The 12,227-nt window shown below is 42.1% G+C and overlaps 1 protein-coding gene across 7 annotated transcripts in view; it reads left to right on the top strand.

Annotated features, from left to right (window-relative positions):
• LOC127005653 (CAD protein-like) overlaps positions 1 to 12,227 on the top strand; it is a 167,150-nt gene that overhangs the window by 132,532 nt on the left and 22,391 nt on the right. For all 7 annotated transcript variants that reach the window (XM_050874733.1, XM_050874735.1, XM_050874737.1 and 4 more), the window contains 2 exons: positions 2,172 to 2,289; positions 11,363 to 11,493. In XM_050874733.1, coding sequence (XP_050730690.1) covers positions 2,172 to 2,289; positions 11,363 to 11,493 — 249 coding nt within the window. The remainder of the gene's footprint in view (positions 1 to 2,171; positions 2,290 to 11,362; positions 11,494 to 12,227) is intronic.

The raw sequence follows: 12,227 nt of genomic DNA, 5'->3' as shown, positions 1-12,227 counted from the left end.
TCCGCTACCTATTTAAATATATATCGGTATCTTCGTTACTTTTGTAACCAAACTAGCGATAATCGCTACTTTTTTCCGCCTCTCAGAAAAAAACGTTGTCTCCTCCCTACTGCGCATGCGTGGCCCGGTGTTGTATGAAAAAACTTCGGGGTATGAAATATCTTCGGTGATGAGATTTCATACTTAGATCATGAAAATTAAAACACTAGGTTATTTTTTTATGCTACTCAAAAATCAATATATCATAAAGAAAAATCATTTAACTTTGCCCCAAAAATGATTATTCACTGCCTCAAATTTGATATTCCATATTCGTTTGTGACCATGCCATGGTATTGAAGGCATCCGGTGTTGTGTTATTTGGTGTCCCATCGTCAAAAGCTGGCGCTTTTGTTTACAAACACTGGTCTCGTGAACTGCGCATGCTCAGACCAAAAAGTGTCGACCTGTACAGTCTCACAATGCTTTTTTAACCCATTAAGAGTTGCTGGAAAGCTGAATCAAACATACAGTACCACCATCCTCGCTGTTTCTAGAACGACGTACACTCTGTACATATAAATACAACTCGTACAGAGTGCCGTTCTAGTAACAGCGAGGACGGTGGTAGTGGTACTATATGTCTGATTCAGCCTTCCAGCAACTCTTTATTACGGTTTAAAATCTTTGTGAGACTGTACAGGTCTACGCTTGCTGGTCTGAGCATGCACCGTTCACGAGAGACCAGTGTTTGCAAACAATTTTTGACGGTGAGGACGCCAAATAACACAACACCGGTTCAGGCATTTCTTGTATTACCGTCCATATGTACGTGTCAACGTGTGGTTTTAAGGTTCTGTAAGTTTCCTAAAATACAGATCATGAAAATTTGAATTCATCAATGTTCTATCTGAAATATCAATATAGTATCGTTTTCGCCTATTGGACTTATCGCTAGCTAGTATCGGAATTGTGGATTTATATCGGGTATCGGTTATCGCCTATATTTTTGTTTCTAGTTAACGAATATCGGTTATCGCCGATAAGGTTTTTCATTATCAGTTATCGGTTATCGGGAATAAGGTTTTCTGTTATCGTGCCCAGCTATGACCACCCCCCATCACTGCCATCACCCATCACTACCACCACCCCCACCATCACCACCACCACCCACTACCACCACCCACCACTACCATCACCACAACCACCACCCCTCATCAACACCACCACTACCATCATCACCACCACCACTACCATCATCACCACCACTACCACCATCACCAGCCACCACCACCCACTACCACCACTCACTGCTCACTACCACCACCCCCCATCACCACCACCACCTACCATCACCCACTACCACCACCACCCCCCATCACTACCACCACCACCATCACCTCATACTCCTTATCTCTCTTATCTGTCTCTCTCTCTCACTGTTTTTTGTTATCATTTTATCATGTTTTTTTGTTTTGTGGAATGTGCAGTAATCCCCTCAACACCTTATAATTGCTTGTTTATCTTAGGCTTACTTATTAAAGGCAGGTTATATCAGTTTAAAAGTCTGTTTTATTTATTTATTTATTTATTTTTTTTTTTTTTTTTTTGTGAATTCCACGAGATTATGTTTAAAGAGTTGGCTATTTTTTTTTTAGATAGTGTCAGAGAGTATGTGCTACTACTACTACTACTACTACTACTACTACCACTACTACTACCACTACTACTACCACTACCACCACCACTACTACCACTACTACTACTACTACCACTACTACTACCACTACCACCACCACTACTACTACCACTACCACCACCACTACTACTACTACTACTACTACTACTACTACTACTACTACTACTACTACCACTACTACTACCACTACCACCACTACTACTACTACTACCACTACTACTACTACTACTACTACTACTACTACTACTACTACTACTACTACCACTACTACTACTACTACCACCTCAGTTCCCTTCTACCATTTCATTTATAATTTCATCTTTTATTTTCTTATTTATTGTTTATTTTCATGCAGAGGTTGCTTGTGTTTACCTTCCTCCCTCCCACCTTCCTTCCCTTCCTGACTACCTCAATACCTACTAATACGCAATTTTTACACACATTAGTTTAGTCCTCAAGAGCAATGACTTTAACCATACCCTAACATTGGCAGGCCCTGAGGATGATCGGAGGAGCGCCGGACCTCAAGACCCATGTGGACTGCGTCACCTCGAGAAGGATCGTCAAGCTGCCCGGCCTGATCGACGTCCATGTGCATGTTAGAGAGCCAGGTAAGGTGTGTGTGTGTGTGTGTGTTTAGGAAGTATAGTGTAGGTTTTAGAATGTGCTAGAAGCTTCTATTATGTGTCTTCCTTTTTGTTGTTGTTATTGGAGAAGGCAGTGGAGGAGAAGGAGGAGGATAAAAAGAATGATAAAGAAGAAGGAAACATGGAAGAGATGAAAGGATGACAAAGAGGAGGAGGAGAAGGAAGAGAGGAGGAAGAGGAGAAGGATAAAAAATAATGATAAAAAAAAGAAGAAAACATCGAAGAGTTGAAAGGATGACAAAGAAGGAAGAGAGGAGGAGGAGGAGGAGGACAAAGAATGAGAACGAAGAAGAGGAAGAGAAGACAATAAATGAAAGGAAGACAAAGAGGAGGAAGAGGAGTACAAAGAGAATGAAAAAGGAGAAGAGGAAGAGACAAAAGAAGAGCTGAAAAAAGGACAGAGAGGAGGAGGAGGAGAAGGAAGAAAGGAAATAAGAGGAGGAAAAAGAAAATGAGAAAGAATAGAGGAAGAGATGAAAGATGACAAAGAGGAGGAGGAGGAGGAAGAAGAGGAGATGGAAGACAGGAAAAAGAAGAACAAAGAGGTATATTAAGAAGAGACAATAGGAAAAGGGAAGGGAAGGAGGAGGAGGAGGAGGAGGAGGATAAAGAAGAGGAAAAGGAGACAAAACAGATGAATGTAGAGCAAAGAGGAGAAGAAAGAGAGGATAAAGAAGAGGAGATGAAAGAGAATAGCAAAGAGGTATATGAAGAAGAGACAATAGGAAAAGGGAAGGGAAGGAAGAGGAGGAGGAAGAGGAGGAGGAGGATAAATAAAATGAGAAAGAAGAGGAAGAGAAGACAGAAGGAGGAGAAAGAGAGGAGTTAGAGGAGGAGATGGAAGAAGCGAAAGAGGAAGAAGAGGAGAAGGAAGATGAAAATAAAAAAGAGAGAGAAAAGAGGAGGAGGAGGAGGAAAAAGAGAATGATAAAGAAGAGGAAGAGAAGAGTTAGAGGAGGGGATGGAAGAAACGAAAGAGGAAGAAGAGGAGAAGGAAGATGAAAACGAGAGAGAGAAGAGGAGGAGGAGGAGGAGGAAAATATCAACAACAACAAGGAATAAGTGAAGGGGATTGATTATCTAATGCAACCAAAATATCAACATTTATATAACTCCTTTTGCCTTTCCGTCACATCCATAAATACTCATAACGTAAGAGGTGGTCCGTGATAACAGCAACCTTCAATCCTAGCCAACACTTGAAACTGTCCGAGAAAGCATTAAGTGTGGGAGCCAATATCAGCTGTCCCAAGGCTTTTCCCCCCACTCAGTTGCTATCCATGTGCAGGGGCCTCGTCTGCCCTCGTATGGGGTATGCATCTCACGTGTGGGGATGGCTTCACACACACACACACACACACACAATATAGAGGTTTGGAACAGATTAAGTGAAGAAATAGTATCGGCGAAGAGGAAGGGAAGATGCTTGAGAGACATAAAGAAATATAGAGTTTTGGAACAGACTAAGTGAGGATGTAGTATCGGCGAGGAGTGTGCAAAGCTTTAACCCTTTATCTCCTAAGATGACCAAATGGTTACTAAGAAAAGTTAGATAAATGCAAATATGGAGACGAGACCACATGATCGTAAAGCCCAGGCCCTGTAAAATTACAACTAGGTAAATACACACACACACACACACACACACACACACACAACCCTTTTGGACAGAGTGGAGTCATAGGTTCATCGTCTCATCAACTCCCCTCCTCTTACTGACTGGCTTCCACCTCTTAACCCGTCCGCTGCGATTGGCACGGATTTCGCCTTCACTGGTAGCCTGGTAACATATACTCCCGGGTCTTTCTCTGCCTCTGTGGTGGATAGTGGAGTGTTTCCCATGTGGTATTGGTATGCTGGATATCCCCTCCCAAGGTGCAGGACTTTACATTTTTCTTCACTGAATTGTAGCAGCCACTTTTTGTTCCACTCCTGTAGCTTGGTGATGTCTTCTTGTAGGAAATCCGTAGTCAAGGGGTTAACCTCCACTGCGCTATGGGTGTATGCGATCTCAGTGCTCATTGCCGAATCATTTGCCCTTGAGTCTGTGGCGGCTGAGGACCCATTACCCCGGGACAAAGCGCCGGCGTAGCATCCAGGTTACCACAGCTCTCAAAATCACCTGCTTAAATAGTTGCCGCTGGAGTGTCGTATACCACGCCACCTCTATCGTCTCATACCTTGTTTTATTTCCACATATATTTAGCCGCATAGTTATCAGGTTAAGATAATTTAATCGGTCTTTTGCATCGGAGTTGACTAATGTGCGCTTGTTTTATAATTCTTACTCTACGATTCTACCTGTTTATGATTCTTATTGTGTCTTTCTACCTGTTGATGATTTTTACTGTGTCTCCGAACCTGTTGATGATTCCTCCTCTTCTTCATCGTCCTTTTTGCCTTTCTCTTTCATTGCTTCCATCACCTCCTCTTATTTCTTTCTTCCTCCTCCTCCTCCTCCTCCTCCTCCTCCTCTTTGTCATCCTTTCATTTCTTCCATCTCCTCTTCCTCCTCTTCTTCTTTCTCATTCTCTCTATCCTCCTCCTCCTCCTCCTCCTCCTCTTTGTCATCCTTTCATCTCTTCCTCTTCCTCTTCTTCTTTTTTCTCATTCTCTCTATCCTCCTCCTCCTCCTCCTCCTCCTCTTTGTCATCCTTTCATCTCTTCCATCTCCTCTTCCTCTTCTTCTTCTTCCTCATTCTCTCCATCCTCCTCTTATTCCTCTCTTCTTCCTCCTCCTCCTCCTCCTCCTCTTCGCTACTATATCCATTACTGTATCTCTGTGGCTGATAATGTTTGCTACAGTGTCTTTCTACCTGTTTATGTCACACCTGTTATTCTTTCCTTCAATATTTTGGCCCCAGAAATGACATCAGGGTATTGGGTTAAGCTAATCCGACTAAATCATCTATGTGGAGTCTTCCCGTCGAAGTCTATCCCTAAGCACCTATGTATACTCCCAGGTCTTTCTCTGCCTCTGTGGTGGATAGTGGAGTGTTTCCCATGTGGTATTGGTGCAGTACTTTACATTTTTCCTCATTGAATTGTAGCAGCCATTTTTTGTTCCATTCCTGTAGCTTGGTGATGTCCTTTTGAATCCTCCGAGTGGGCTTTTCGAGGCTTTCTGTGTCAGGCGGGTCACTACACTTATCGCATCGCCTTTTCATCCTTGCACTTTCACATTTTTCCTCATTGAATTGTAGCAGCCACTTTTTGTTCCATTCCTGTAGCTTGGTGATGTCTTCTTGTAGGAAATCCTCCGAGCGGGCTTTTCGAGGCTTTCTGTGTCGGGCGGGTCACTACACTCTTACCGCACCGCCTTTTCATACTTGCACTTGCACATTTTCTCTCTCGTTGTTTTTTCCTCCAAGATATCAACGTATACCACAATGAGGTAATCTTTGCAGCGGCCCATCGAGTGGTCTTATCAAATTGGGTCTTTCACCCCGGATCACTCCTCCTTTACATATTTGCACTTTACCATTATCTCTTTCAGTATTTTCCCCCATGATATCAGGGTGTGCGTGCAGCCTCCTAATCTTGCCAAGTATTTGTAACGAGGGTGTAATTTTTTTTTTTTTTTATTTATTTTTTTTTTTTCATTAACCCGCAGCGATGGGCCAAATTTGTGGCTTTATCATGTAGCAGCGACAGGCCAAATTTGTGCCACGATTTAAACCCCCCCAAAATAGATGATACATAAACTGATCACAAATGCTTTGATATATATTATGAAATGGTTTGTGCGAGCGATGATTTTTTCTCATTTTTCTCGCTTAGAGGGATCATTAAGAACCATGATCCCTGCTGCTACCGGGTTAAAGTTCAAAGGTTCTATCAAAGTTGTTCCTTCACATCGGATCACTCCACTGTTTGATATTTCCAGTTTATTATTTTTTCCTTCATTATTTTCCCTCATGATATCAGGGTGTGCAGTTTGCTAATCTCGCTAAGTGCTTGTGTTGAGTTCTATCAGAGTCTGTCTTTCACCTCGGATCACTCCACTATTTGATATTTGCAGTTTATTATTTTCTCCTCGAGCATTATCCGACATGATATCAGGATGTGTGACTTGCTAATCTCGCTAAGTGCTTGTGTTGAGTTCTATCAGAGTCAGTCTTTCACCTCGGATCACTCCACTATTAGATATTTGCAGTTTATTATTTTCTCCTCGAGCATTATCCGACATGATATCAGGATGTGTGACTTGCTAATCTCGCTAAGTGCTTGAGTTGAGTTCTATCAGAGTCAGTCTTTCACCTCGGATCACTCCAGTGTTTGATATTTGCAGTTTATTATTTTTTCCTCGAGCATTATCCGACATGATATCAGGGTGTGCGGCACGTAATCTCGTTAAGTACTTGAGTGGAGTGTTGCTATTATCTCCTATCTGTATCTACTGAAGTGAACCGCCCGACACGGAAGGCAGCAAAAAAGTTAGTTGTTGTATATGTCGCTGAGTTCCTATCTTGCTGTCGAGGGTTCAGTCCCCAGCAGTTGCCAATTTTGTTTACTCTTTCCAGGCCGGTTCAGTTTTTCGTGTATTTACCTAGTTGTAGTGTACTGTGTGTGTGTGTGTGTGTGTGAGTGTGTGTGTGTGTGTGTATTTACCTAGTTGTATTTACCTAGTTATAGTTCTACAGGGCCTGGGCTTTACGCTCGTGTGGTCCCGTCTCCGTATCTGTATTTATCCAACTCTTCCTTAAAGCTTTGCACAGTCCTCGCTGATACTACATCCTCACTTAGTCTGTTCCAAACCTCTTTATTTCTTTGTGGGAAGCTGATGTGGTATTGGTATGCTGTATTTCCCCTCCCAAGGTGCAGGACTTTACATTTCTCTTCATTGAATTGTAGCAGCCACTTTTTGCTCCATTCCTGTTGCTTGGTGATGTCTTCTTGTAGGAAATTACAATCAAGGGGTTTACATTTCTCTTCATTGAATTGTAGCAGCCACTTTTTGTTCCATTCCTGTTGCTTGGTGATGTCTTCTTGTGGGAAATTACAGTCAAGGGGTTAACGGCCATATTTTTAAACATTTCAGCGCCCAAGAACACGTAATTTACTTGGCTTTCGTGGGAGTTTAGGGCATTTCCAGGGGTAGTGTTATGACCCCCGGTGGTAGTCTGAGCCTTCTTCTGTACCGGGAACGTAAAAGAACACTCATTTTGTTTTGCCCCCAAATTATCAAGCCAAGGTTATGGAAGACTCCCGTATCCGTGTGTGGGGCTTGATTCTTTTTTTCTGCCTTATTTTTTACTTTTATTCTTTATTTTATTTATTCTGCCTTCAAAAGTGTTCCCATTCTTTTTCAATAATGTGGCGAGATTTCTAGTTACTCAGGACTCAGGTAGGAATGGTGGGAACTCACACTTAATATTAAGAGTTTAGGAAATTAAGAATCACAGAGCAATTTTTATTTTTTTTATTTATTTTTTTATTTATTATTTTTTTACAACAAAGGAGGCAGCTCAAGGGCACAAAAAAACAATAATAAAAAAAAACCCGCTAATCGCTGCTCCCATAAAAGAATCAGAAGAGGTGGCCAAAAGCAAGGTCAAATACTGGGAACCTAAAAGAACACTCATTAAAACTCGATTAACCTCCCTTTTGGCCTTTGGGAATAGTTGGTGTGAGGGGCGGGAGCGTCTGACAGTACCAACCTTAGGCCCAGTGACACAGATGATCACCAAGGCCACGCCCGGTATAACATGCGTCCCCACCTTCACTATCAGGGTGTCCGGCTAGGTAATCTTGTTGGGTACTCACGTGGAGTGTTCCTATCAAATTATGTCGCGTTCTCACCCTGAATCACTCCGCTTTTTGATATTCACACATTCTCGTCTTTCTTCTGCGTCATGTTCCCTGTAGACCCAGCCGAGATAACCTGATAGTGTGCCAGCTGTGTAGACTTGGGTAAATGTTGAATTCTTATAAACAACTTTTTGAAGGTCAGTCTAGGGGGTTGATATTTACATGGATACAGCTATTTGGGTGGTTACTACTACTACTACTACTACTACTACCACTACCACTACTATCACCACCACCACTACTACTACTACTACTACTACTACTACTACTACTACTACTTCTAAAACACGACTGGCGTATACGTGAGATCAACCTCTACACTGTTATATGTATTGTTCGAGACTCTTCCCATGATACGCAATAATTAACAGTGATATATCCATTACAACATGTACAGGGCAGGGCACAGGGCAAAGGAATGATTGGAATGCTTGTTTTCAGTGCGACACAAGAGGCTTTTTTTTTCGTAACTTTTGTAGGTGCCTGAAACTGATACTGAAAAACGCTTGTGAAGTTCTATAATCAGGAAATGCCATGAAGTTATCGTCTCTTGACAAAATTTTCACAGTAGCATCTTTTTTATTTATTTATTTATTTATTTATTTACTTATTTATTTTTTATTTTTCATTTTCACAGTCGCATATTTTTATTCATTTATTTATTTATTTTTTGCTCGTTTCCAGAGAACAGTGGGCAAATTAATTAAGGGAATGCAATGGTATGGTTGTGAACAAAAATATTAATCAGCTTCACTCATAACACTTGCTTCATTCCCTTCCCCAGTCCCCCTGTAGCATATCACTCCACCACCAGGCTGACGGAGCTCATTCCCATCATTACACGTGACATTTCAGCTTCACGAAACACACAAGAAACTGATCTGTTTGGGATAATAAACCTTTTCCAAACATTCAGCCTTGGATTCGAACCTGATCCCCTGAGATTGGAGGCAGACGCTACCGTTGAGCCAAATGGATTCTCGTGGCTATTCACACAGGAGCTGCCTTGCATAGACCAAGCAGCCTCTTACAGACTCCTTAAGGGGCAAATTTTCCATCGATCTTCAGTCAAACCACGATTTCTGCTAGCGTGGTTCTCATTTGTTTCTTGTTATTGCTGCTGCTGATGATGGTTAGTAATACCGTCGTCCTTGGGCGAAATTGACCATAGCTTTGGAAGATCGTGGACACGTCAGAAAACCACAGAAATAGGAGAACCACGCCAGCAGAAATCATGGTTTGACTGAAGATCCACGGAAAATTTGCCCAGTGTAATAGCCCCTTTATGTTATGTTCAAATCTTCATGCCATCACACTAGTTCATCCTCACACTCCCCGCCCTCCCTTCCTCCCTCTCCCTCCCCTCCTTCTCTATGTATCTCGGAGCATGAAAATCACCCACTGAGTCATTGTTTGGAGTTAGGCGATGTTCAAATCTTCATGCCATCACACTAGTTCATCCTCACACCCCCAGCCCTCCCTTCCTCCCTCTCCCTCCCCTCCTTCTCTGTGTAACTTTGAGCATGAAAATCAGCCACTGAGTCATTGTTTGGAGTTAGGCGATGTTCAAATCTTCATGTCATCACACTAGTTCATCCTCGCGCTCCCTGCTCTCCCTTCCTCCCTCTCCCTCCCCTCCTTCTCTGTGTAACTTTGAGCATGAAAATCAGCCACTGAGTCAATGTTTGGAGTTAGGCGATGTTCAAATCTTCATGTCATCACACTAGTTCATCCTCACACTCCCAGCCCTCCCTTCCTCCCTCTCCCTCCCCTCCTTCTCTGTGTATCTCAGAGCATAAAAATCACCCACTGAGTCATTGTTTGGAGTTAGGCGATGTTCAAATCTTCATGCCATCACACTAGTTCATCCTCACACTCCCAGCCCTCCCTTCCTCCCTCTCCCTCCCCTCCTTCTCTGTGTAACTTTGAGCATGAAAATCAGTCACTGAGTCATTGTTTGGGGTAAGGCGATATCAAGTAATCATCAGGAGGTGTACACTCAAGACCCTTATGGCTGCCGTGGTGCCTGACTGTTCCGTACGTCCTCCTATCTTGTTCACCCGGCCGCCCAACAAAGAGGAGAGTTATCATGCCCTTGAGGACCAGCTGCACAAACACGGATCTGTCTCCACCTTTGTCAGCCCACCTGTTGATATTCGTACAATGATTATTTTTATGGTCGAGTGTTTTGCCCCCAAATTATCAAGCCAAGGTTATGGAAGACTCTTGTATCCGTGTGTGGGGCTTGTTTCTTTTTCCTGCCTTATTCTTTACTCCTATTCTTTATCTTATTTATTCTGCCTCCAAAAGTGTTACCATTCTTTTTTAATAATGTGATAAGATTTCTAGTTACTCAGGACTCGGACTGAGGTAGGAATGGTGGGAACTTGGATTTAATATTTAGAGTTTAGGAAATTAAGAATCACAAGGGTTGTTGCTGGAGAAAGGAAGTCAATCAAGAATCAAGCATTTCTCCCTTAAAATAATGCACATAATGAATAGATAAGGAAGTGAAGGTACTCACCCACATGCTGTCCTGAAGACCATCCATCAACCCGAACTCTAGAGGAACTGTCCAAGCAAATCAAGAATGAGCTCCGGGGGGCATCATGAGCCAAGAATACATGGCGCCACTATAAACAATTGCCTGCACCATGTTGGACTTGCACCATATATACACCAGCAGGCCCCTAAAGAAAATTCCTACCAGTGCTATAGGCCAGGAGGTTAAAAATAAAAGGTAGTAATTAAATATTGGAACACCTCTCCTCCTCAAACTGACCTATCTTTCGGCCACTCCTCTTGACTCTTGTAGGAGCAGTGAGTAGCAGGCTTTTTTTCATTATTGTTTCCTTTTTCTTGCCCCAGGTAGCAGGCGTATCCACAAACCCTCCATTTCTCTTCTTAATCTATCCATGCGTCATTTTTTCTAAGTGTATGGAGCCCTTCAGTTTTATCAGTGAGTGAATACCATAACTTACTCTTTGATATTCTTTCCCACACACAGTTTCCAAGTAGCAGGCATATCCACAAACCCTCTATTTCTCTTCTTAATCTATCCATGCGTCATTTTTTCTAAGTGTATGGAGCCCTTCAGATTTATCAGAGAGCGGCCTTGTCCTTATCTGCGGACCTCCCGTTTTTCCTCTACTGTAAAACAAATAAATAAATAAAAAATAAGGTAAAGTAAGGAGTCAACCCTCACTGACTCTTGACCTTCCCTCAGGAGCGACCCACAAGGAGGACTGGGCATCTTGCTCTGCGGCGGCCCTGGCAGGCGGCGTGACCCTGATCTGCGCCATGCCCAACACACAGCCGCCCGTCGTTGACCTGGACTCGCTCACACTCGCCAAGGAGGTCAGGGTCTTGATGCTTTGGTTAATGTACTGTGTAACTCCCTATAATGATTCTCTCTCTCTCTCTCTCTCTCTCTCTCTCTCTCTCTCTCTCTCTCTCTTTTTTTCAGCAAAGGAGACGGCTCAAGGGCGACAAAAAGAGTACAGAGAAAAAAAAAAGCCTGCTACTTATGTACTGTGACACCCGGCATACTCTCTCCTTGATACTCTTTCCCTCTTTCCTCTTACCAAGTAGATGTATCGGCAAATTCTCTTTTTTTTTTTTGTTTTTTTTTTTTTTTTTTTTTTTTTTTTTTTCTCGAAGTGCTTGGAACCTTTCAGTCCATGGGTAATTTTTTCATGTGTAATTTTTTTCCATGAGTAATTTTTTTCATGAGTAATTTTCCCATGAGTAATTTTTCCCATGAGTAATTTTTTTACAGAGTAATTTTTTCATGAGTAATTTTTTCCCATGAGTATTTTTTCCCATGAGTAATTTTTTCATGAGTATTTTTTTTTACATGAGTCATTTTTTCATGTCATTTTTTTCCATGAGTCATTTTTTCATGAGTCATTTTTTTCCATGAGTAAGTTTTTCATGAGTAATTTTTTAACAAGAGTATTTTTTTCATGAGTCAGTTTTTCCATGAGTAATTTTCAGTCCACGAGTCATTTTTTCAGAGTCTATGGAGCCCTTAGTTTTATCAGTGAGCGAATATCATAATTTACCCTGATATTCTTTCCCGCACACACAGT

This window comes from Eriocheir sinensis, chromosome 30 (genome assembly GCF_024679095.1).
Source record: "Eriocheir sinensis breed Jianghai 21 chromosome 30, ASM2467909v1, whole genome shotgun sequence".
NCBI lineage: Eukaryota > Metazoa > Arthropoda > Malacostraca > Decapoda > Varunidae > Eriocheir > Eriocheir sinensis.
This window is presented reverse-complemented; position numbering and strand designations above follow the sequence as displayed.